At 40.1% G+C, this 21,745-nt stretch overlaps 1 protein-coding gene and 5 non-coding genes across 6 annotated transcripts; 5 read left to right on the plus strand and 1 right to left on the minus strand.

Moving 5' to 3' along the window:
• Window positions 1–956: 956 nt before the first annotated feature.
• LOC117763971 lies at window positions 957–1,097 on the plus strand. The gene has a single exon (XR_004614321.1). It is a non-coding gene; the product is annotated as a U4 spliceosomal RNA (small nuclear RNA).
• Window positions 1,098–1,586: 489 nt separating this feature from the next.
• Window positions 1,587–1,727, plus strand: LOC117763936. The gene has a single exon (XR_004614288.1). It is a non-coding gene; the product is annotated as a U4 spliceosomal RNA (small nuclear RNA).
• Window positions 1,728–2,224: 497 nt separating this feature from the next.
• Window positions 2,225–2,365, plus strand: LOC117763884. The gene has a single exon (XR_004614240.1). It is a non-coding gene; the product is annotated as a U4 spliceosomal RNA (small nuclear RNA).
• Window positions 2,366–3,018: 653 nt separating this feature from the next.
• Window positions 3,019–3,159, plus strand: LOC117763896. Its single transcript, XR_004614251.1, has one exon. It is a non-coding gene; the product is annotated as a U4 spliceosomal RNA (small nuclear RNA).
• Window positions 3,160–4,685: 1,526 nt separating this feature from the next.
• LOC117763959 lies at window positions 4,686–4,825 on the plus strand. The gene has a single exon (XR_004614310.1). It is a non-coding gene; the product is annotated as a U4 spliceosomal RNA (small nuclear RNA).
• Window positions 4,826–6,125: 1,300 nt separating this feature from the next.
• On the minus strand, window positions 6,126–20,852 carry slc6a13 (solute carrier family 6 member 13). Its single transcript, XM_034588337.1, has 15 exons — window positions 20,695–20,852; window positions 16,927–17,136; window positions 16,018–16,152; window positions 15,034–15,174; window positions 14,560–14,641; window positions 14,247–14,379; window positions 13,724–13,858; window positions 11,717–11,820; window positions 11,378–11,502; window positions 11,027–11,139; window positions 10,746–10,883; window positions 10,173–10,275; window positions 9,726–9,826; window positions 8,582–8,752; window positions 6,126–7,542 (listed from the first exon to the last, which is right to left on the minus strand). Exons 1-15 carry the CDS (start codon window positions 20,699–20,701, stop codon window positions 7,378–7,380), a joined length of 1,863 nt encoding a protein of 620 aa, XP_034444228.1. The 5' UTR covers window positions 20,702–20,852; the 3' UTR covers window positions 6,126–7,377.
• Window positions 20,853–21,745: the final 893 nt, after the last annotated feature.

Below are 21,745 nucleotides of genomic sequence, written 5' to 3' on the forward strand. Positions count from 1 at the left end.
TGGCGGTTCACTGTCAAAGCATTGTCCAGGGCACATATGATGATCAGGAGCTACTTTTCCAACTCGTCTTCAAATTGAGACCCATTTTTTGTGCGTTCAAAGGACAATCGCTGTCTGATGTTGCAACACAGAAATGTTCTTGTTTCTGACCTTTCAAGCCAAGCGCTTGTATGTAAACTCTCCTAAACAAGAACTTTCTATCATGAATTAATCTCTCCCCACATTATTATATACAAAACAAATAATCTGCGCTTTGATCAATTCAGTTAAGTGATTGATTTAATCCCATTCAGTTTTCATCCAGTTACGTTCCCTCAGGGATGAAGTGGAGCAGGGCTGTCCTCCTCGATGCTATCCCCTGGTGGTGGTTTAGTGTCATAGCATTGTAGAGGGAGCCATTGATGAGCAGGAGCTACTTTTCATTTCTTTAAATACGCGTTTCCTCGACGACCATTTCTGAAGTTGCGTTTTGAGCATGTTAGTTTTTTGTCTGTATATATTAGACAATCACTGTATTGTGTTGCGAAGCCTGGTGTTTGTTTGTTTACCTTCCGAAACAGGAATTTGCGATTATAAAATATAAATGAATAACCCTCGACATCCTCACATACTCAAGATAAACATGTGTACTTATTTACGTTACCGACCTATCTGCGTGATCACTGTGCTTACGAAAAACTTGCATTACTTGAAATAAAGGAAATAAAGTATTGAGTGACGTCACAATGGGGACACGGAGCTCCAATCCCGTGATGCATTGCGCCTTGGTGGACCGTGTGATAAATGTAAGATTAAAACTAACGAACGGGACAAAATACAGCGAGCAATGGTATCGGTGAAGTCAGTGCGGTCTGTTGTGCGCAGAGGAGCCTGTGATGCCACCGAACAGACGCATAGACCATAAGTAAACTACGTATGTATCAGAATCACTTGCTGACGCCTCTCGCTGAATGTTCAGCTTTGCGCAGTGGCAGTATCGTAGCCTATGAGGTTTATCCGAGGCGTGATTATTGCTAGTTGAAAACTTTACCCAATACCCCGCCTAGACGACTTGAAATATAGTCGGCGACGGCAATTTTTGTCGGTCTCTAAGGAGACTCATACTTCTGTTGAAACACGAACACTACTGAATATAAAGGGAGCACTGATATGAACACGTTTCTTTCTTACAACTTCAATATATATATGTTTTATTTCTGTAAACTAACGACATGTATCAGGTTTAACAAATATGAATCCTTTATTTATTTAGCTTTCTAAAACACGACCAATTCTTTACTAAGCAAGCGACTGATTTGTTGTTATAGTGTCACTAATGACAGGGTCGAAACTTGTTTGTTTGTTACTCCGCCTGAGTTTAGAGAACCTTAAACAACGACGTACCGGGCGTGACGTAATTTACAGTGGTGAACTATTTTAGTTTATTTTTTTATTTATCTAAAGTTACATGTGTGTTTCTTGGTCTGATCGTTTGTTGAAGCCTTCATACATCACACATCACTACTCCATGCAACCACAGGTTGTTGAAACCATAACAGAGAGGCGTGCGGAGCGGAGTCAGTCTGTGTTGAATGAGGCTGGTCGTCATCTTTGCGCAGTGGCAGTATCGTAGCCTATGAGGTTTATCCGAGGCGTGATTATTGCTAGTTGAAAACTTTACCCAATACCCCGCCTAGACGACTTGAAATATAGTCGGCGACGGCAATTTTTGTCGGTCTCTAAGGAGACTCATACTTCTGTTGAAACACAAACACTACTGAATATAAAGAGAGCACTGATATTTCCACATGGTTCTTTCTTTCAACTTTAATATGTTTGTTTTATTTCTGTTCACTAACGATATGTATCAGGTTTAACAAATATGGATCCTTTATTTATTTAGCTTTCTTAAACACTACCAATTCTTTACTAAGCAAGCGACTGATTTGTGGTTATAATGTCACTAATGACAGGATCGAGTCGAAACTGCTTTTTTTTATTTTACTCCGCCTGAGTTTAGAGAACCTTAAACAAAGACGTACCGGGCGTGACGTCATTTACAGTGGTAACCTCTTTTAGTGTTGTTTTTGATTTATCTAAAGTTACATGTGTGTTTCTTGGTCTGATCGTTTGTTGAAGACTTCACACATCACACATCTCTGCTACATGAAACCACATGTGCTTGAAACCATAACAGAGAGGTGTGCGGAGCAGAGTCAGCTGGTGTTAAATGAGACTGGTCGTCAGCTTTGCGCAGTGGCAGTATCGTAGCCTATGAGGTTTATCCGAGGCGTGATTATTGCTAGTTGAAAACTTTACCCAATACCCCGCCTAGACGACTTGAAATATAGTCGGCGACGGCAATTTTTGTCGGTCTCTAAGGAGACTCATGAGTCTGTGAACACATAAAGATCGCTGAAATCCTCCGCTACGGCGACACCGTATTGTCTCACCGATCAAATCAATATACTCACAACATATATCCCTGGTTTAACAAATAATAACGCTGGTTTTAGTTTTTGCTTTCTTTAACACGTTCGGTTCTTTGATGAAAGGGGGAAAACGTGTGGGTTATTTTAGTCCGCCTGAGTTTTGGGAGCCCTAATAAAAGACGTACCGGACGTGACGTCGTTTCCAGTGGTAACCTCTTTCGCTTTAGTTTTTTATTTATCTAAAGTTACATGTGTGTTTCTTGGTTTGATCGTTTGTTGAAGACTTCACACATCACACATCACTACACGAGTCTACCACCGAGGTAAATCAAAATATTGATATAAAGGTTGAATGGTTTTAGAGCTATTTAGGGCACTCGAGAGCTTCCCATTACCCAGCTCCTCCTCTTTATATAAACCGTAAAAGAATATACATATTATGAAGTCCCTATTGCTCCTCAGTAGGGATTGTATCTTTATATGTGTAGTTCATATTTCAACATAATGATATGTTAGGAAGTTGGTCACATGAAACCACATGTGCTTGAAACCATAACAGAGAGGTCTGTGGAGCAGAGTCAGTCTGTGTTGAATGAGACTGGTCGTCAGCTTTGCGCAGTGGCAGTATCGTAGCCTATGAGGTTTATCCGAGGCGTGATTATTGCTAGTTGAAAACTTTACCCAATACCCCGCCTAGACGACTTGAAATATAGTCGGCGACGGCAATTTTTGTCGGTCTCTAAGGAGACTCCTAAGATTGTTTAAAAATAATAATACCTTATCTACTACTTACTTCCGTGTGGAATCGATTTAGTATCAAAGGCAGACTGTCTCTAGATCACATGTGACAATGGATACTAATAATATTAATATTCTCCCAGTGATTTTAATAAAGGTTTATTAAACCCAGGTCTGTTATTAGATTTTGACCGAGCGTTTCTATTTTAACCCACGCAACCTTTCTCGTATTTACGGTAGTAAATCCTGGCAGCACATGGTAGAGTTTACTTCTCTTATTTAATTTTCTTCTAAAATTAAGCACTTTGTTTTAAGATGCCTTTTTCTAAAGCTCTTTATTCTAAACAGTTATTTTATAAGTATTTAATTATCCTCCAGTTCCATGTAAAAGTAATAATAAAACACAACACTTTGAACAACGAGGACTATTTTCCCTTGTTTAACTTCTTCAAAAGACTTGTTGAGGAGCAGGTGAGTAGTTCAATCTCCTGTTAATGTCTGTTGGATGGGGCTTTGTAAAATTACCTGACAACATTTACAACAAATGTCATTGTAGCTCTGTCATTGTGTCTCATGACACAATATTATATCATATACAATATTAGTATTTTATTTTGTTATCAGCTTAATATTTGCACTCTAGTAAAAACTTAAATCCCATCCCTTGTATATTCTATATGTTACTTTTCAAATACGTTTCCCTTCACGGGGGAAGTAGAGAAGGGATGTCCGTGTGTATACTACCATCTGGTGGTGGTTCAGTGTCATAGCATTGTCGAGGGAGCCATGGTGATGAGCAGGAGCTACTTTTCAAGATTCTTAGTGATTTCAAGTATATCTACATCAGAAACAAGATGTACTGCGACAAAAAGCATTGGCGCTGATTGCGACGATGGAGGGATCATGGCTCAAGGTTTTTTCCTTTTCTGACGATAGTGGTATGACCAGAATATCATAAATATCCGAAGGAGTGAACTCCTCTTGGTCAGAACTCTGTCCTATTCAGCTGAATATAGACTCTGAAAGATTCTCGATCGTATTCTTAGATATACTCTGTTATTTTTTGTTTTATTCTCTGTTGTATTTCCTGCTTCAATAAATTCACAAAAGACAGTTCGATCTGAGAATTCTCATTTAATTTCTCTCACCAAGAATTTCCACCACAGTTACGTGTTTTATTTTGGGTTTGATCGTTTGTTGAAGACTTCACACATCACACATCACCACACGACTACTCTACCATCAAGTTAGATCAAAATATTTATATAAAGGTCGAATGGTTTTAGTACAGTTTAGGGCACTTGAGAGTTTTCCATTATCCAGCCCCTCCTCTATATATAACCTGTAGAAGAATATATATATATATATTATGAATTCCACATTGCTCTTTAGCAGGAATTGTATGTTTATATGTATAGTTCATATTTCAACATAATTATACATTATGAAGTTTTTACATGAAACTATGTGTGCTTAATACCATAACAGAGAGGTGTGCGGAGTAGAGTCAGTTCGTGTTGAATTATATATCAGATTATCTTTGCGCAGTGGCAGTATCGTAGCCTATGAGGTCAATCCGAGGCGTGATTATTGCTAGTTGAAAACTTTAACCAATTCCCGCCTTGACGACCTGAAATATAGTCGGCAAAGGCAATTTTTGTTGGTCTCTATAGAGACTGGTAATTTTGTGAATAATATGAAGGATGAACCATTTTGTGAGCTTGTGCAGTATGACAACACGTGGATATTCTGCTAGTACAATACTAAAGCACATAAGGTGAACTACTTTCCAGTCTGACCCAAAACATAGTCACTGGGCAAACATTTAAATAATTACTCCCACCTAACAATATCTTATCTCATTGAGTAATAAGACACCAATTGTTTTTGTGGTTAATATTTAACATTACTAGTCTGAATCTGTTTGCATGTTGACCCTGTAATAGGCTGGTGACCAGTCCAGGGTGTACTACAACTCTTGATCAATTCACATAGGATTGGCTATAAGCCCCTCCCCCTTTGTGAATTTCAAAGAATAAGTGGTATAGATGGAGAGTCTGTGTTGGGAGTTTCCTGGTCTGGTCGCCCTTCCTCTGGATATTTTTGCATTCATTTTTTGATGGCTGCCATGCCTGACGGTGTGTCGATGTTTGTGTATAGACTGTTGACGTCCATCGTGAATAACATACAGGGTTCTTGTAGTTGCATGTCTCCTACGTGCTGAATGAAGTCCTGTGTATTTTTAAGGTAGCTAGGGTGTTTTGACGATAATGGGGTCAGGAAGGAGTCGATATACTCGTCTATGCCATGGCTTTCACATCCGCACTCTGAGACAATGGGGCGCCCTGGTGGGATGCTGTTAGGAACTGTCCATTTTTGTGGCGGTTTATTGATTTTGGGAAGGAGGTAAAAGTACCTTGGTCTTGGAGGGCCTACACCTTTTAGGTAGGAGATCTGTTTTTTTGTTCAATGTTTTTTTTGGCGTACAGGATGTCAAGGATCTCGGCGATCATATTGGCGGTTTCTAATTACATAGGTTGTTGTAAGGTTATGTAATAGGTTGTATCCTGTATTTGGTTCTATCCATAATGACTGTGGCACTGCCTTTATCCGCCGGTTTAATTACGATGCTTGTGTTGCTCATTAGCTCTTTTAGGGCTTGTTCCTCCTCTGGTGTGAGGTTTGTTGGGTCTTTTTTTGATTAAAACTGGTAATATGTTAATGCACTTGTATTAAAGGGAATATAGTACTGTTATTCATCTACACTAAAACTGCTCACAAGATATTTCCTTTTGTTGTGTTGTACATGTTTCAACTTTGTTCATTGAAACTAAGAAAATCATGCAAATCAAAACATTTTGGAAGATAATCATCATCTTACATACATCATAAGTACCAGATGAGGTTTCAAATATCAATTGTATGCTTCCATTTGAAAAGATAGTGTTTTTCTAAATGAGGATGGTGTCACTGAAATGTAGAATACCAGTATTTCTTGTATAATCATCAAAAAACACAGCAAAGATGCAATTTTCTGTTATGTAAATGATCATTTATGTACTGAAAAGAAAACTGTATCACACTTAACATATTAACATATATTTCAAAGCAAATTTTAACTAAAAGTTCAGTTCAGTCATTAAAAATAATTTTAGCATATAAAAGTTTTATACCATAAACCGAATAGTAATCAATCACCAGATATTCATTCCAGCATCACAACTAAAGAAACACACATGGAGTTCAATATTGTATACAGAAGAAAAGAGGATGAGAGATATTTTCATTTGGAATAAATTCCCTCAAACGTTACAGACTTCCTTGTCCATATTTTCCAAGTGGAACAGACGTCTCCTGCAGGCACTTTTACACATTTTAATTTCATACGAAACAAAGCATTAGTGATTAGGCAAAAACCAACAGAATTATAATCATTTCAATAATCAGAAGCCCAACAAAAACAATGCAAAATATACATGCATCTCCACAAAGTTCAGTAAAGCGAAAGAAAAAAAACATACATGAATCAGTTAACACAGTAACATTAATAGGAAATGTCAACACAAACCCTTAACTGAGATGAGTAGTGGTCAGTTAATGTGAATTAAATGTTTACATTTCTTGCATTCTGAAGAATTGGTTATTAGTATGTTTTTAGGATGCTTCATTGGAAAGTCTTACATCCTGAGATGATAACTCACTACTGTACAGTCACTTTGATTGAATTGAATACAGAGTTGAACAGAACTGTATTTAAACACACAAATATTTTATTCAAGTGGTTGTCTATGATCCGTGCACACATCTGACACCTCCTGTTCTCCATCTGCAGCAGACAGCTGTTAGAATCAATAATCAAATTGAAAAATACAATGCTTCCTTAGAAAGCAGACATGATCCGATGTAATCAACACATGGCCATATTTTTCAAATGTACATGTGACTCTGCCAGTGGCAAATGAGATGATAACCAGTGCTCCTAAAGAGAATGTACTGTAAATCATTAAGTAAGAGTTTGGATACTGTACGTTGAAGGCAGCGTAGAAAGGAGAAAACCTCTAGCAGCATATCACCAGTTACAGTTGAGCTGAGTCTTGAACTCGGCGTCTGCTCATGTTACGTCACTTTGTCTGGACTTTGTATTCCAGAGAGAGATGGGAAGGGAGTGTCAAAGTTAAGAAGTGACCTTTGACCTCCGCACCCGGCTCTGATTTCAACACTCAGGCCTTTAACAGTGGGACTCTTTTTCCTCAACAGGGAAATAACCATCCTTACTCGGAGGTGCCTTCTGATGGAGGCTCTCGCCATCTGCTGCGAAGACGGCGAGCAGCTTCTCTTGCTCTTGCTTCGTCTTTGGTAACTCAATCGAAGGAGTGGTCAAGATAGCCAGGCGCTGTGAACACAGTGAGAGGAGAGATACAGATAGGAAATGAAGGGGAAAGTGAGACTGCAGGTGACTATATGTGATATGAGAATATGACAGATTAGGAATTTTAATACTTAAAGGTTTAACTGCTCTAATGTTCAGAAAACACATCACTTTACTCCTACTATCCATAGCTCCTGTTTTCAGCCTCTGTCTGAAACACTTGGGTTGTGTCCAACATTTAAGGCCCTCCTCCTGATAAAGCTCGGTCTGCTCTGATTGGCCAACTTGCCCACTTTGCTGTGATTGGTCAACCTGTTGCAGCTCGTGTACGTAAAGTCAACTTCCTCTCTCGCTTTACCGGGTTTTGTTAGGCATTGCAAGACTAGCAGCTATGTGTGCATTCTGCAAATGTGGCCCAACAATCGGTATCGACCAGAGTAATGACGAGGTGTTACAGGGGCTTTAGTGTGGGGAAATTAAATGAAAATGCTTTAATAACCTTTAATTTTAATAACGTTCTTGCCTAATTATTCAATAATTTTTTGACCACTTAGGAGCAGTGCATACATATTGAGACATTATAAAGATTATAATATGTGAATTAGCAAAACCTCGGCAGATGAGGAGCATTAAATTGGAGTCATGCTGCTCGCCACCAGATGAATAGTTCAAATATTCAGTCCTCTTTTAGCTCTGGTTTGGTCTCCACCTGCTACTTAGGGAGACATCTGGTTCTTAAGGTGCAAAATGCTTCACTATATCGGTCAACGAATAATTTTCTTAGCAATTTTTCACCGAGCAGGTCCACTGAAGGTGGAGAAGACCGACTCCTACCCTGCCTCTGACTGGCTTAGGTTTATGGATAAGGGATGACTGGTTAGGATTAGGTAAGGAAATCGGTGAAAACCAATTTTGTTCCACCTATGGTAGGAAAAAATAACAGGAAACAAGCTTTTCAAGAGCAGTGAATAAACAGAAATACTGTCTGAAGCATAAAACGCTGCAAAATGTTAAAACAATGAAACAGAGGGGGACATTTTCTGACAGTTTTAGATGAGCATACCTCTCTCAGTGTTCCAGGGGTGTAGTACAGCTTCCCTGCCGCCCAGAGAGGGATACACAGCATGGAGGTCAGGGCCAGGATCCAGCCCAACCCATTCCCCCACCACGGGTATATGTAGACATTGTTGTACTTCAGAGGTGAGTACTTGATCAATGCAAACGCAAAGGTTCCCTGGGTTCAGAGACAAAAAGGAATATTTAATTGTTTGGATTTGTAATATGTTTTAATTCAGTGGTTCCCAAGGGGTCAGGACCCTTTGGGATTTTCCAGACATCAATTACATTTGAAATCAATTTGAAATAGTATGTTTCTACCATAATCGCAACAAAAGACAAAAACGATTGAAATAAATCCATAAAAATGTCATCAGCGTTCTGATTTTATTTGCCCCCACGAGACCCCTGAGTTGATTTTGACTGATTAGCGACAGCATCAGTTGCAGCAGCTCATATTGCAGCACCGCAGGGAACTAAAGTAATTTTTTTAGTAGCTCAAAATAATATCCTTTTGCTTTAACAATTATGGGGGCTGTAAATCTCTGGCACAGTTGAAAAGTTTGGGAACCCCTTGTCTAAGTAAATAGTTTATTATAACCCTTAACTCCATTTTACACATGTAAAGCTTCCTTGGGTCTCTTGAATCCAAATGCACTGGACACGTCAAATGCACCAGACACTTGTACAGTTGTGTTTGACTCAACTCGGCCATATGTCTTGCTCATAGGTCTCTTATTGTATACTGCTTGTTTCTTGTTTTATAAAGTTTACTATGTATTGAATACATTTTACTATTTATTGAATACATTTTACTATTTATTGACTAAGTTGTTTGTTTTTTATATACTATTGAAATTGAAAAAATTGAAAAAAACGATATTTCATTCTACAATGCATAGTTTGGTTAGAAATGAAAATAAAAACTCTTGATCTTGATTGAAAGGCGCTATATAAATTCAAGTTATTATTAATATTGTTATTTTAACAGTAACATTAACCACTAACTAATTTTCTAATCAGCAGGCCTATTATTTATTTATTTATGGTCATGTATCTTCCACAATGGCCACCAGAGGCTGCTCTTCTTTCAATAGTGCAAAAATGGGAGAAGTAGAGCTTGAGAGAATGAGAATGCAGGTCAAGCTCACAAAGCAAGTGGCAGGGGTGAAGTAAAGCCAGCAGTACTTGATGACGGGACTCGGACGATAACCAATCATGTCCTCTATGTTGTCATAGAAACGGTCAGCACCTGCAATCAAGGAGGGATGAGGGAAACACAATGGAGATTTATTTAACATCTGAGACAAATTACTGTCTGGTACCGAAATTAGACTCATTTACTTAGATTTTTAGCTCAACTAATGATTTTTTAACATTTATTTTGATTCCTTTAAACATGAAAAACAAACAAAATAGAAACAACACACCCCTCCATCAGCCTCAGCCTCCCGACAAAAGAGAACCTTTTTTCAAACTCGTTATTGGCTGATTGAAAGAGCAATGGGTGAGCATGAATGGTGCCGGGTGAGACAAAAGCTTTTGTCTTTTAAATGGCCCATTCAAGTCTTTCTGCATAGCACGGGTAACACACTCACCATAAATCCAAGCAATGCAAAGAGTCTCAAAAACAGCCACGAAGAGTAGACACATCCCACTGGCTGCGTAGTAGTCAAAGAGCTGGAAGATGTACATTCCTCCCTGTTCAGGACAAACATGCGCATATAATGCAACGGCTGAGACTCTGCATTTTATGAAAGCCACTGTTCTTGAAGGTGATTCTTTAAAGTACAACTCAGTGAAAGCACACAGCTAATGAAGAATTTTAACAAAAACTAAATGTCACTATTTTAATTTGGAGAATCTAAAAAAGTAATCTATCTGAAATCTGAAATCTGTAGTAAGAAAATGTGCAGTTTCCCTTTAAACTTAGTTTAGATTACTGACATGTCAGCGTGGAAAAAAGAATGTGTTCACTTAAATTCTAATCAACCTACTATTACAGTTCCACCTTTATTATCCTCTTTAAACCTTTTCTATTATAACTGATAATTATAATTTCAATATGCTTGTTTGACATCACAAGGAAAAAGACATTCACGAATGGAAGTTCTACGATACAAAACATACAGATTGTGTGCTTAGTTTGTGATATCTGCAGTGGCACTAACCTCCGTCAGCATGATGAGGCCCAAGAAGAAGGACACCACGGACACTGCCAGGATGAAGAGCTCCCTGCGGTATTTACGGCGGAAGGTGGAAGGATACATGTCCACCATGGCCGTCACCAGGCTCTCCACACAGACAAACTGATCAGGAGAGAAACAAAACACATGAGTGGTGTGTTTACATGTTTCTGTACGTGTGAATGTTAGCGTATGCCTGCTTTATCTTACAGCATGTAGCCTCTGTGTGTGTGTTTGTGTAGTTGTGCAGTTGCATGTGATCTCACTTGACTGTCCAGGCCCAGAAAGGCGATCATAATGAAGAAGAAGCAGGCCCACAGGGGGGAGAAGGGCATCATGGACACAGCTCGGGGATAGGCTATGAAGGCCAAACCTGGACCTGGGTTAGAGGTCAAATGGGGTTTTCTCTTTAAAATTCACATTATTGATCATTCCCACTCATGGTAATGCTATAAAACCACCGCATCATATCACTGACACCATGAAAACAACTTTAAAGAAGCCCTCAATAGAAGAAACAGAAAATATAAGACAGAAGGCAGTAGAATTGGAATTAAAGAATGAAACAAGGCTGTCTAAACGCAGTGACCATACGGCAAAGGAAATGATCCACCAACCAGATTCAGCCACCTCTGAGATCGGTATGTTCTGCTCGTAGGACATGAAGCCCAGGATGGAGAAGATAGCGAAGCCTGCTATAAAACTGGTGCCACTGTTTAGGAAACAGAGCGACAGACAATCCCTGGAAACAACACAGACATACATAATGAACAGAAACTTAGTTGTGTTTACAGGGAGAGAGAACAGAGATTTGATTTCCTACATATAAAAATAAATTGTTGACAATCACACAAAGTAAATAACAACAGGCTAAGCACTACTGACTTTGAAGACAGTGTAAATATATATAAAGTATTGATCATAATTCTAAATGGCTGTATTATATCAATCCCCACCTGTAGCAGTTGTTGTTATATTTGTTGTAGCTTCCCAGTGCAGTGAGGCAGCCCAGGCAGATGGCATAGGAGAAGAAGATTTGAGTTCCGGCATCCATCCATACCTGAGGACAGAATATAGACCAAATAATCAAAGAGAGATAATACATTTACAATGAACACATCAAGAAAAAACTTGATTAACACTTTTTATTGCAGTGTTTTGTAGTTTTGGCTTTGTACTGTTTTTTAAATCTTGTGTGCACGCGATAAAAACATTTTTTTTGTTAACTACTGATTATATATATAAGTTTGTACAGGACTCAACTTTAAATTATGTTTGTGTATTTATCTGACCTTCTAAGCCAATCAGCTCTCACATACAGAATGATCACAGTATTTAGTTAAAACAGAACCAGCTAAAGAGTGTAACTAGTCATCAGGATTTCTATTGTTCTGTATTTGATTCTACATGTTTAATGGTGTACTTCTAACATTCACTTGAGGACCAGTTCACTGTAGAGAGTAGAGTTCAAACCTAAAAACGTGAGAAAGGACAGTGTAGTGTTATAATAGCACTGATGTTTTATAAGTTATCAGTGTGTGTAATGACAAGAAACATTTCATTAACAATATTTAATTTAATTTGGCAGAAAAAACAAAGTCTTACTACATCAAATGTTGGAGATTCCACCACATCTGCCTCAGACTCCACAGAAAAGTGGTTGTTGAGCCTTTTTTAACCAAGTGACTAAATCAAGTGTCTGATTTAAACTTCATACCAAAATAACCTCCATTCAAACTCCCTCATTTCTCTTTAAAACACAATCTAACTCCCAGTGAATCCTAAAACTGTTTACTCCTAAACCTCACCCTCTCAACCCCACCACCCTGGGACCACCCACCCTGCAGACCTATTATCTGACCCAGTCATTTCCAGGCATTAAAAACAGCACAACTAAACTTTCTCTCTGAGCGCTCACTTACACAAAAACATTCAAATGAGCTCTCTTTCTATTCTTGCAAATAAATAGAAAAAAACTATTTAAGTGTTCCCAGAGCACTGGGTCATGTTTGAGAGAGCAGGTGGCCAGGACTTCAGATCTGACTGACTGGGGAGCCAACAATTCCAGCTCTGGTCACAACACAACACAAATGCAGGTATTACCAAGGTAACAGCTCAACCAGTCTAGCTGGTCTTGGCCTGTGTGCACATGGCCTATATTCATCTCCAAAGCCCTGAGAAGGATTGAAGGAGGCCCCTCTATGGGACTTTTACACTGGTTGCAATCTATTGGCAGGGCAAAAAGAACACATCACTTTCTGAGGCAGGGGATAAGTCTCTGACACTCTGCCGGACATATCTTGAAATGAGCCTGTCTTAAATCCAAATTGTGCTGGGTGGTGTTTTAAGTCCTGTGGTGATGGTGCCGCTGCGAAATGGTCTCGGGAAAACTTGTTTTGGTGGAACATTTGCAAGTGGGGAGGCAATAATTTTCACTACAAAGGCTAATAAACAATATGCAACAAAAAAAAGTAGAAAACCTAAGAGGACTGTATCGTTGCAAGATACAAATCTGCGTCAAAATAATTTTTTTAATCTATTTTCAGTGTGTAAGCTGCTAGTTCAGGGTTTGTTGTTGATTCTTATAGCTGTTAACACACATAATTATAACAATTTGAGTGAAGTTGTTAGCAATCGTGTTGTATTCAGTAGTGGTCTTTGTGAAATGAAACTTTCAGTGTGGGTGAGAATGCTCATATAGTATAGCTTATGTTAAATTTTTGTTTCCTATTTTTATATATATTTTTTATTTATACTTGCACATATACACCACAGCAAATTCCTTGTATGTGTAAACATGCTTGGCAATAAAACCAGATTCTGATTCTGATCGTGTGGGGCTGGTCATTTAGCAAATTATTAGACATGAGGTTATGATTTATGATTTATGATTATTGTTTTAATTATATCTACTGTACATGTCTGCATGTGTTTGTTCAACAGTTAAAGCCTCCAGCCTTTACCTGTGGGTCGGACAGTCGTCCCAGGTCAGGGTAGAGGTAGTAGTGGATTCCCCTGGAGGCTCCTGGCAGGGTGACCCCTCTGATCAGCAGGATCACTAACATAGCATACGGAAAGGTGGCTGTGAAGTAAACCACCTGCAGAGGAAACAGCAGCACTTTGTCGTCAGGTTTGCATGTCTGCTCGGCCTAAAGTAGTTTCTCTCTCTGGAGAAATGTTGTTGTCTTCATTCCTTTGTTTTACATTTCAGTGTGTTGTGGACTTTGACTTGATAAAGCATAGAGGTTTCTAGTTTCTGTAGTAATGATCAGCAACACAACATTGTTTCTACTTATTGAAATACTGCATAAAACACATCACCTCCTGCTCATGTGAGGACAGGTCTAACCCTACAGCAAATATTTATCAATCAAAACCAGAGTAAAGTAGCTTCTTAAAAATGCAGAAAGTCCTCAATAATATCACATGTATTAATCCCATATGGGCTCGAGGATTTGAACGTTATGAATGGAGGTCAGGTTTCACCTTGCCAGTGGACTTGACTCCCTTCCAGATGCAGAAGTAGCAGATGACCCAGGCGACGGCGAGGCAGACAACCAGGTCCCAATTCAGAGAGCCGATGTGATGGATACCTGGGGAAATCCTCAGAACTCTGCGCCTGGAGCACGAACATATGGCAAACAAGAATTCATTATTGAGTATTTTACGTTATGTCCTCAGTAGCTAAAGCCAAATGCCTACAAGCAATCCCAAAGACGACGTAGCAACATGGATGTGTGGTAAACTTGCGGACACAAAAGGCCATTCGGGGACATAGTCAAACAAAAAGAGCACTTACTCCCAGAACTCAATGACAGGAGAGGTGGTGTTCTCATGGTGATTGATGGAGCTATTCCCCCTCTGAAATACCATACAGGAATCTTGAATGAAGGAAGGACAAACAAAGACATTCAACCCCAGTGAAGAAATCCAAGCTTTCTCTGAGGTTTCTAAGCTACACACAGGCAAGTGAAACAACTCCACCACTGAGACAGAGAAGGGAAATGGTGCAGGAGCGCCCCGCTAATGGAGTTATGAGGGGCAGACCCAAAAATAAACATTACAAAATACATGATAACTACACCTTGGAAATTCAAAGACTTGACATTAAAAGAACACTTCGGTCCATGAGTTAACAGCAACATCACGCTCCGTCACAAGTTATCCCTTTCTCACCAAATTGACCTCCTCAAGCTTCCTGAGGCCTGGCTACACCAGATTAAATACGTCGGTTAGACTACACATCTCTGTTTGCTGTTACGGAGCGAGGTACCTGTGTTCCAGGTGTTGTTGCAGGAGGCCCAGGGCAGGTCCCACGTGAAGGAGTGCGACAGGTAGAAGAGGGCCCAGGCTAACACGATGATGTAGTAGATGTTCAGCAGACCAACAATCACCTGGGTGGCATATCCCACTCCTGGAACAGAAGAGCATCAGGCTTAGGGCATTTACTGAGCTGTAAAAAACAGCCATCATTATAATTTTTTCCCAAACATTTACATTTATGGCCCTTGTCAGAAAAAAACTACAACTGTGCAGCCTTTTGTAAAAGATTTGGTTGAGAGAGGGAACAACAATGAAGCCAAAGAGTCTGGTTTCCTTCCATCCAGGTATTCAATATGTTTTAATACAAGATTGAGATGAGGAATTTGACCCTAAACAACAATATTAAACAAGCCCACCTGCAGCTATTCTCTGGTTACAGCAGCATATTCGACAGCTCTCTGAGAATGTTAGAAATTTGATGTAATTTAGCCTCATGTGTGAGAAGCTACTCTCATTTTATTGAATCTCTGACAGCCTCCCTGACTGCTCCATTCACTGGAGACAAAGAGGAATCATTTAACCTCAGAGAAATCCTCTCTCCAGTGTTTAATTGAACTTTTCCTCAGCTCACTGCCTCTGCCCTTTTAAAATGACTGCGTCCTGCAGTAAATTACATGCAGGCCTAATTATAATATGCAGGCTCGACTCTCCTGCAGCTGATCACAGACTTATTTGCAGGCAGCTGGATGGGACAAGCTTTGGAGAAATGTGACGTCTGCCAGTGTTGGTTTCTTTTTAGTTAAATACAGTTACATGCATCACCCTCCAACATCATGGGATCTGTATATAACACATGCACTTTACAAAGTAAAGAAAACATCGTAATGATATGTTATAAATGTACAAACGAGATGGGGCTAAAACTTCCAGAGTGATGAGTTTTATTCACTTTTGGTTTTGAGTTTAAAGTCTATTCAGAACATAGTTACACTACCTTCAAACAGAGGGCAGATCTTCCTCCAGCAGGTGATGCCGCCCTCGCTGGTGTACTGACCCAGAGCCGTCTCCAGGAAGAAGACCGGGATCCCACAAGCAAAGAGGAAGATGAGGTATGGGATGAAGAAGGCCCCTGACACAATCACACAGATTTGAGTTCATTCAGATGCCTTCAGCAGGCTCCCGCACAATACATATATACATACAAATATATAGATATAATATAATAACTAGATTTAATGTACTTTATTGTTTTATTCTTAATTTGTGAGGTCTCCTGTGACAGACATTAGTTATGACTGCATGAAAAATCTGTCAGAATGAGGATGGACGACAGGACAGATCCCCACAAATGAAGCCAAATCTTCTTGATCTAGGCTGGTTGCAGAATTGCTCACAAACCCCGCCTCCTCCATGTTAGTGGATGGGACAAGGACCAAACTCAAATGTCAAAATACAAGTCAAACCTTTTTTCGTGGTTCTTATCAAAGTGATGCATGTTCCAGTGCTCATTTTCTTATAAGCTTGGTTTTAGTTAATATGATATAAAAATGGAATGTAACATCAGCTGAGACTGATGTGAAATTGGTCGAGTGTGAATATCGACGAGACCTTGATAGCGCGGCTCCATCCCCCAATCACTACTTTCGCAGACTCTGCTCCAAAGGACGTCAAAAGCACAAGATGGCAACACCCGTATCTGAGACATTTTGGCTTTATGTTTGTACAAGGTGAGGAAGTGGAGACACGTACATCATCCCTGTATGTGTACAGTCTATGGTTTGAATAAGTGCCTGTTTCTTGCCACCACAGCCTGATGTTATAAGACTACATTCTGAAACTCAACCTTTTGGGTCAAACAGGCACCAAGATAATAGAATCTAGATAAAAAGATTCCAGCACTCACCTCCTCCGTTCTTATAACATAGGTAAGGAAAACGCCAGACATTGCCCAGGCCTATAATTTCTCCAGCCACTGACAGAATAAACTCGAGCTTGCTGCCCCACTGCCCCCTCTCTGTCATCTTCTCCTCTGTACTGGGCACAATGTCGAGGGGCCTGTTGTGCCCATTGGAGGGTTCCGCCTTGGACGGGTTCTCCATTTCACCTGTGGGTCCTAAGGGTTACATTGAAAAGATACAGATTGTAAGAGGGCAATGGTCCAGAGTTCATGGGAGGGTAGCAGGAAGCTGGAGGATCACCATTTCATAAAAGTGCATACATGCTTTGTTTTTCAAATGCAAGAGTTAAAGAGGTAATCCAAGCAATCGCATAGTACAAGTTCTACAGTCAAGCTTAACAAATTGGAAGAGTAAAGTCACATAGAGACATTATTACTGCTGCATTAACAGAGACAGTCACTGATTCACCTCAAGAGCTAAAATCAACAGCATAGTGATATTTTTTCAGTATGTACCATATAGATCGTATAATAATTCAGTTCAATTCATTCACTTTCCTGAACCCTGTTCTGCTATTGTGTATTACATCAGTCAAAACTTTTTACTTATGTAAAACCACTTTTGTAAGCTTATAAAACCTGCAATAAATCAATAATCTGAGAAGAATTTTGGAATTTCATAAATAAATGATAATATTGAATTATTGTACACACCATTTGTACAGTTATTGAGACATACTAAAGGAAACAATTCAGAAAAGGTTAATGGAAAAAAAATTCTACGACAGTCGCTTATGTTGACTCCATCATGGTTATTTTTTTAATTAAGCAAAATTTGCTCAATAAGCCTAAATTGCACAAACTAAGATGCCGCCAAGTCGAATAAAAATGCAGCAGAGTGAAGTCTTTATGTGCACACTCATACCCGAACATATTCCAGAAATCTGAATCAACTTCAAATTTCACACAATTGTCCTTAAAGATGTTAGTGGCTCCTCCTGACCTGCTCACTGAGTTTGATCCAGTTGAACCTGTCAGGTCTAGTGTCAGTAGAATACCAGTACCAGTAGAATAGGATTATATCAGGTGAGGATGCTTTTAGTTACAGTACATAGATGTCACAACTGATTCGACCTTAGAAAGCAAACAATAAGCTTATCATAACTTATCTTCTTTTGTTTCTGCACATGCTACCTGCTGGTCTATGCCATTTTAATGTAGAGCACATTTATTGTACTTGTAATAAAATGTGCTATATATAAATATTACCCTGCAATGTAAAATAAGTATGTTTGAATATTTAATGTACATAGGATCAGGAGGGAGAAGAAATAATTTCAGGACCTTGGCTAGTTCTCAAGGAGAATTCCTGTTGTGTATGAAAAGTGCAAAAAAACTTCCACATGAGCTATAATGTATCATATCGCTGCTTCTGCCATGTGACAAAAGTGTGTTCAGGATCGGCTCGTTGCTATGTAACCACGCTGGATATCAGTGGAGCCCCTGGTCAGATCCTGTTTGTGGAGCAGTGGGAAACAGACAGCTCACTGACTGTGCTCACTCCTGTCAGCTTGCATTAACAGGCCTCTCAGCAGATCTGCTGTTTCCCTTTCAACTCTCTCTGAAACTCTCCGAATTCAAACCCACTGCTCACCAGGCTGCAGGAGACTCACTCGGACTAATTCAGTTACAAAAAGTACACGTTGGCTCCAAACCTCCTTCCCTTCCTCTGTCATCCTACAGCCACAAAAACAAGCACATGTTATGTTGGGTCGTTTGACCCTGGTCTCATGCGACCAATGAATTAGCCTGTTTTTTGAGTCACGAAAAACAACACAAAAGGGTGGAAATCCCATCAGCAGCCCTGTGTGAAGCCACCTTTTGGGAATGTGCTCCTACTGGCAGAGGGCAGAGGTGGAGCAGAAGTGTTAGACCGTTTGTGATACGTGCGAGGAGCTGGAGGTCAGATCCGTTTTAGGAGCCAAAATCTCCTGCGCTGGAGCCAAATGCCGCTCGAGGTAAAAATAGAGCCCCTTGTTTTCCCAAGGTGCTTGGTGGGAATGAAGGCTCAGTGCAACAAAAAGCAAAGGACCCCCTATACTCTGAGCTGGCAGAGGAGAATTCTCACTGGACTTGCAGCCAGTTGACAGGATTTTTTCATATAAGCTGAAGTCGGGGGAGCGAGCCAAATACCTCACTTCAAAAACAGCCGTTTCATCGGTGAGACTTAATATTATCATCGTTTATATAGTTGCAAAAGCAGTTAAATCATTTTCACACATATCTACTTATAGAGAGACACAAATCTGCCGAGACTGAGAGAGACCTCGCCAAGGCCCAGTGGAGAGTCATCCCTGGAAACAGCCTTGACTTCACCTCTGTCTGAAAGCTGTGAGCTGCCTGAGCAACTGGATGACAGACAGACTGAACTAATGAATGACTGACTGAATGAATGATTGACTGACTGATTGGACATGTGCTTCTTTTTTTTTATTGAATATCTGTCATTTTGAGGGGTCGCTGAACGAACTATGGGCACCCTGAAAGTTATACTTTCAGGAAATACGCGTATTAGATTTCTTGTTAAAATATAGATGTTGCTATAAGCTCCACTGTCATGTACAGACAAATGCTGGGGCCTAAACAGCAGGAGTCACCGACCCATTGAATCAAACAAGGGAGTAGAATTAAAGACCACAAGTCTTAAAAAAGTAACAGGCCAAACTTCCACCCTAACCTTTGGCTGACAACTGGTGCTTGTGGTAAGCACTCAACGCATAACGTAACATTATAAATGATACTGTATACATCATAGATGAATCTTTACAACTGTTACATGCGCTGTCTTTGATTTGGAGGTGATACATGATGTACTATAGTATCATTACTCCGCCAGTGTGAATGACCCAATCTGAGACTAGTAGAGTCCACATTGTGAAATTGAGGATACAGTGAAAACCAGCACAGAGAACACTGATAGATCAGTCAGACATTAGAGCTCGTGGTCTTATCCGTAATGTCGATATCAGAAAACGATCCCTACGATGGGAAATAATGCTCTCGCTGTTTCTGTGGGTCGCCCTCTCTCTTGTAGGCACGTGCAGTTCAGAGTTACATGTCCATGACGTCCTGTGCCCTGGAGCTCCTACACTGAGAATACTTGCAGGCTAATGCATAACTAGACGAGTTACATAAGGAAAGGACGTTTCCATGTCACACGTCTACCTCTGCAAGTTCAGATTTTACAGTGGCCCCAACAAAATCTAGTTGGTGCAATAAACAAATAGTTAATTTTTTTATTATGACCCTTTTAATTATGAACAATTGATGAAACTGAATAATCTGTTGGGATTTCCTATCAAAACTTTGGTAAGACTGTGTGTCACGTGCTTCTGATTACAACATGGAACAGCATGATTGTCAGTGTGGAGGACACTGTGCTGCATTAAAATGTGCACTACTGAGTCTTAAAAGCCAATTAGCAGATGTACAGTACTTAATTTGCACTGGAGCTAGTTAGTTACAAATGTTTTAATACAACAAGTCTTTCGTTAGTGGAAATGAAAAACAATACAAGGCTTGGTTGCATTGCAGAAATCTCCCAGAAATTAACACACGAGAGAGAGAGATCACAATATTCAGTGAGCTCCGCTGTCAATAAATAAACAAACATCCAGAACTGTGTTCATATTCAGCAATAATATGAATTATTATCTACCTTTGAATGAAAGAAAATAAAATCTAATAACCTGATCAATAATCAAAGGCACTCACCTTTCATAGATGCACAATGACAGTTTTCCAGAAGAGTGCGGGCCACCAAACCAAGGCCGTTTCAGGTTTCGGTAACATACATGGAGGGGCGGAGATCTGAGAGACAGAAAACTTTGGTGCAACTCGCAATGAGATTTTTCCCTCTGCTTTGCCCCTCTCTAAAGACCCCCCCCCCCCCCCTTCATCCAGTTCCATTCAGACCCCCCCCCCCCCCCCCCCCCCCCGACACACACACACACACAAACACACACTCGCTCAGCACACTAGAGGTCTGTGCTGTCCCAGTGTGCTGGGCCGATTGCATAACCTTTTGACACACACATTCTCCCAGGGCCTTTCTCTCCATAGAACACCCAGAAACTATGGAGGGAGAAGCCGGTCAAATTGTTGAGCATATACACATGATTACGCATAAATGGGCAATGGTGGAAAATATTGAGAATTTTTTTTTTAAATACAAAAATGCGTCACAAACCCAACAAAACAAAAAAAAATTCTGCACAAGCTTCTCAACAACAGCCTCTGATATGTCACAGTTATTTTTGTTCTGCTTGATTTTAATGAAAACATCACTCCTGCTTCATGAACTCCTTACTCCACACACATCCTGAATTCAAGCCCCCGGAAAAGAGCCTTTCTTCTTCCTTCAGCCAGAGTCCCTCCTCAAAGACGCAGCAGCCCATTCAGAACATTTTCCCACCGCAGGGGTCCAGAGTGGCCTGGTTCAAGGGATTTGTTGGAAGGTCACAATCCAGAGGGTCTTATGGAGGTGGGGTTTGGGGGGGGGGGGGGGGGGGGGGGGGGGGGGGGGGGGTGATGCAGTGTTTCAGCTTTCTTTCTTTCACAGTGAGACCGTTACACCCCCCCCCGCCGACCCAATTCTAATTCATGAGACAGACACGTCGGTTTTCTGGAGCTTGACTTCAGTTTTGTGGCAGTTTTGACTTGTAAAGTATATGAGCAAATTAATATTTTTCTGAATGAGTCCAAAATGTGCTGCTCCTGGTCACAAATGTGATGTGGCATCTCATCACCGCCAGGTCCCCGTTTA

Source organism: Hippoglossus hippoglossus, chromosome 6 (assembly GCF_009819705.1).
Source record: "Hippoglossus hippoglossus isolate fHipHip1 chromosome 6, fHipHip1.pri, whole genome shotgun sequence".
Classification (NCBI taxonomy): domain Eukaryota; kingdom Metazoa; phylum Chordata; class Actinopteri; order Pleuronectiformes; family Pleuronectidae; genus Hippoglossus; species Hippoglossus hippoglossus.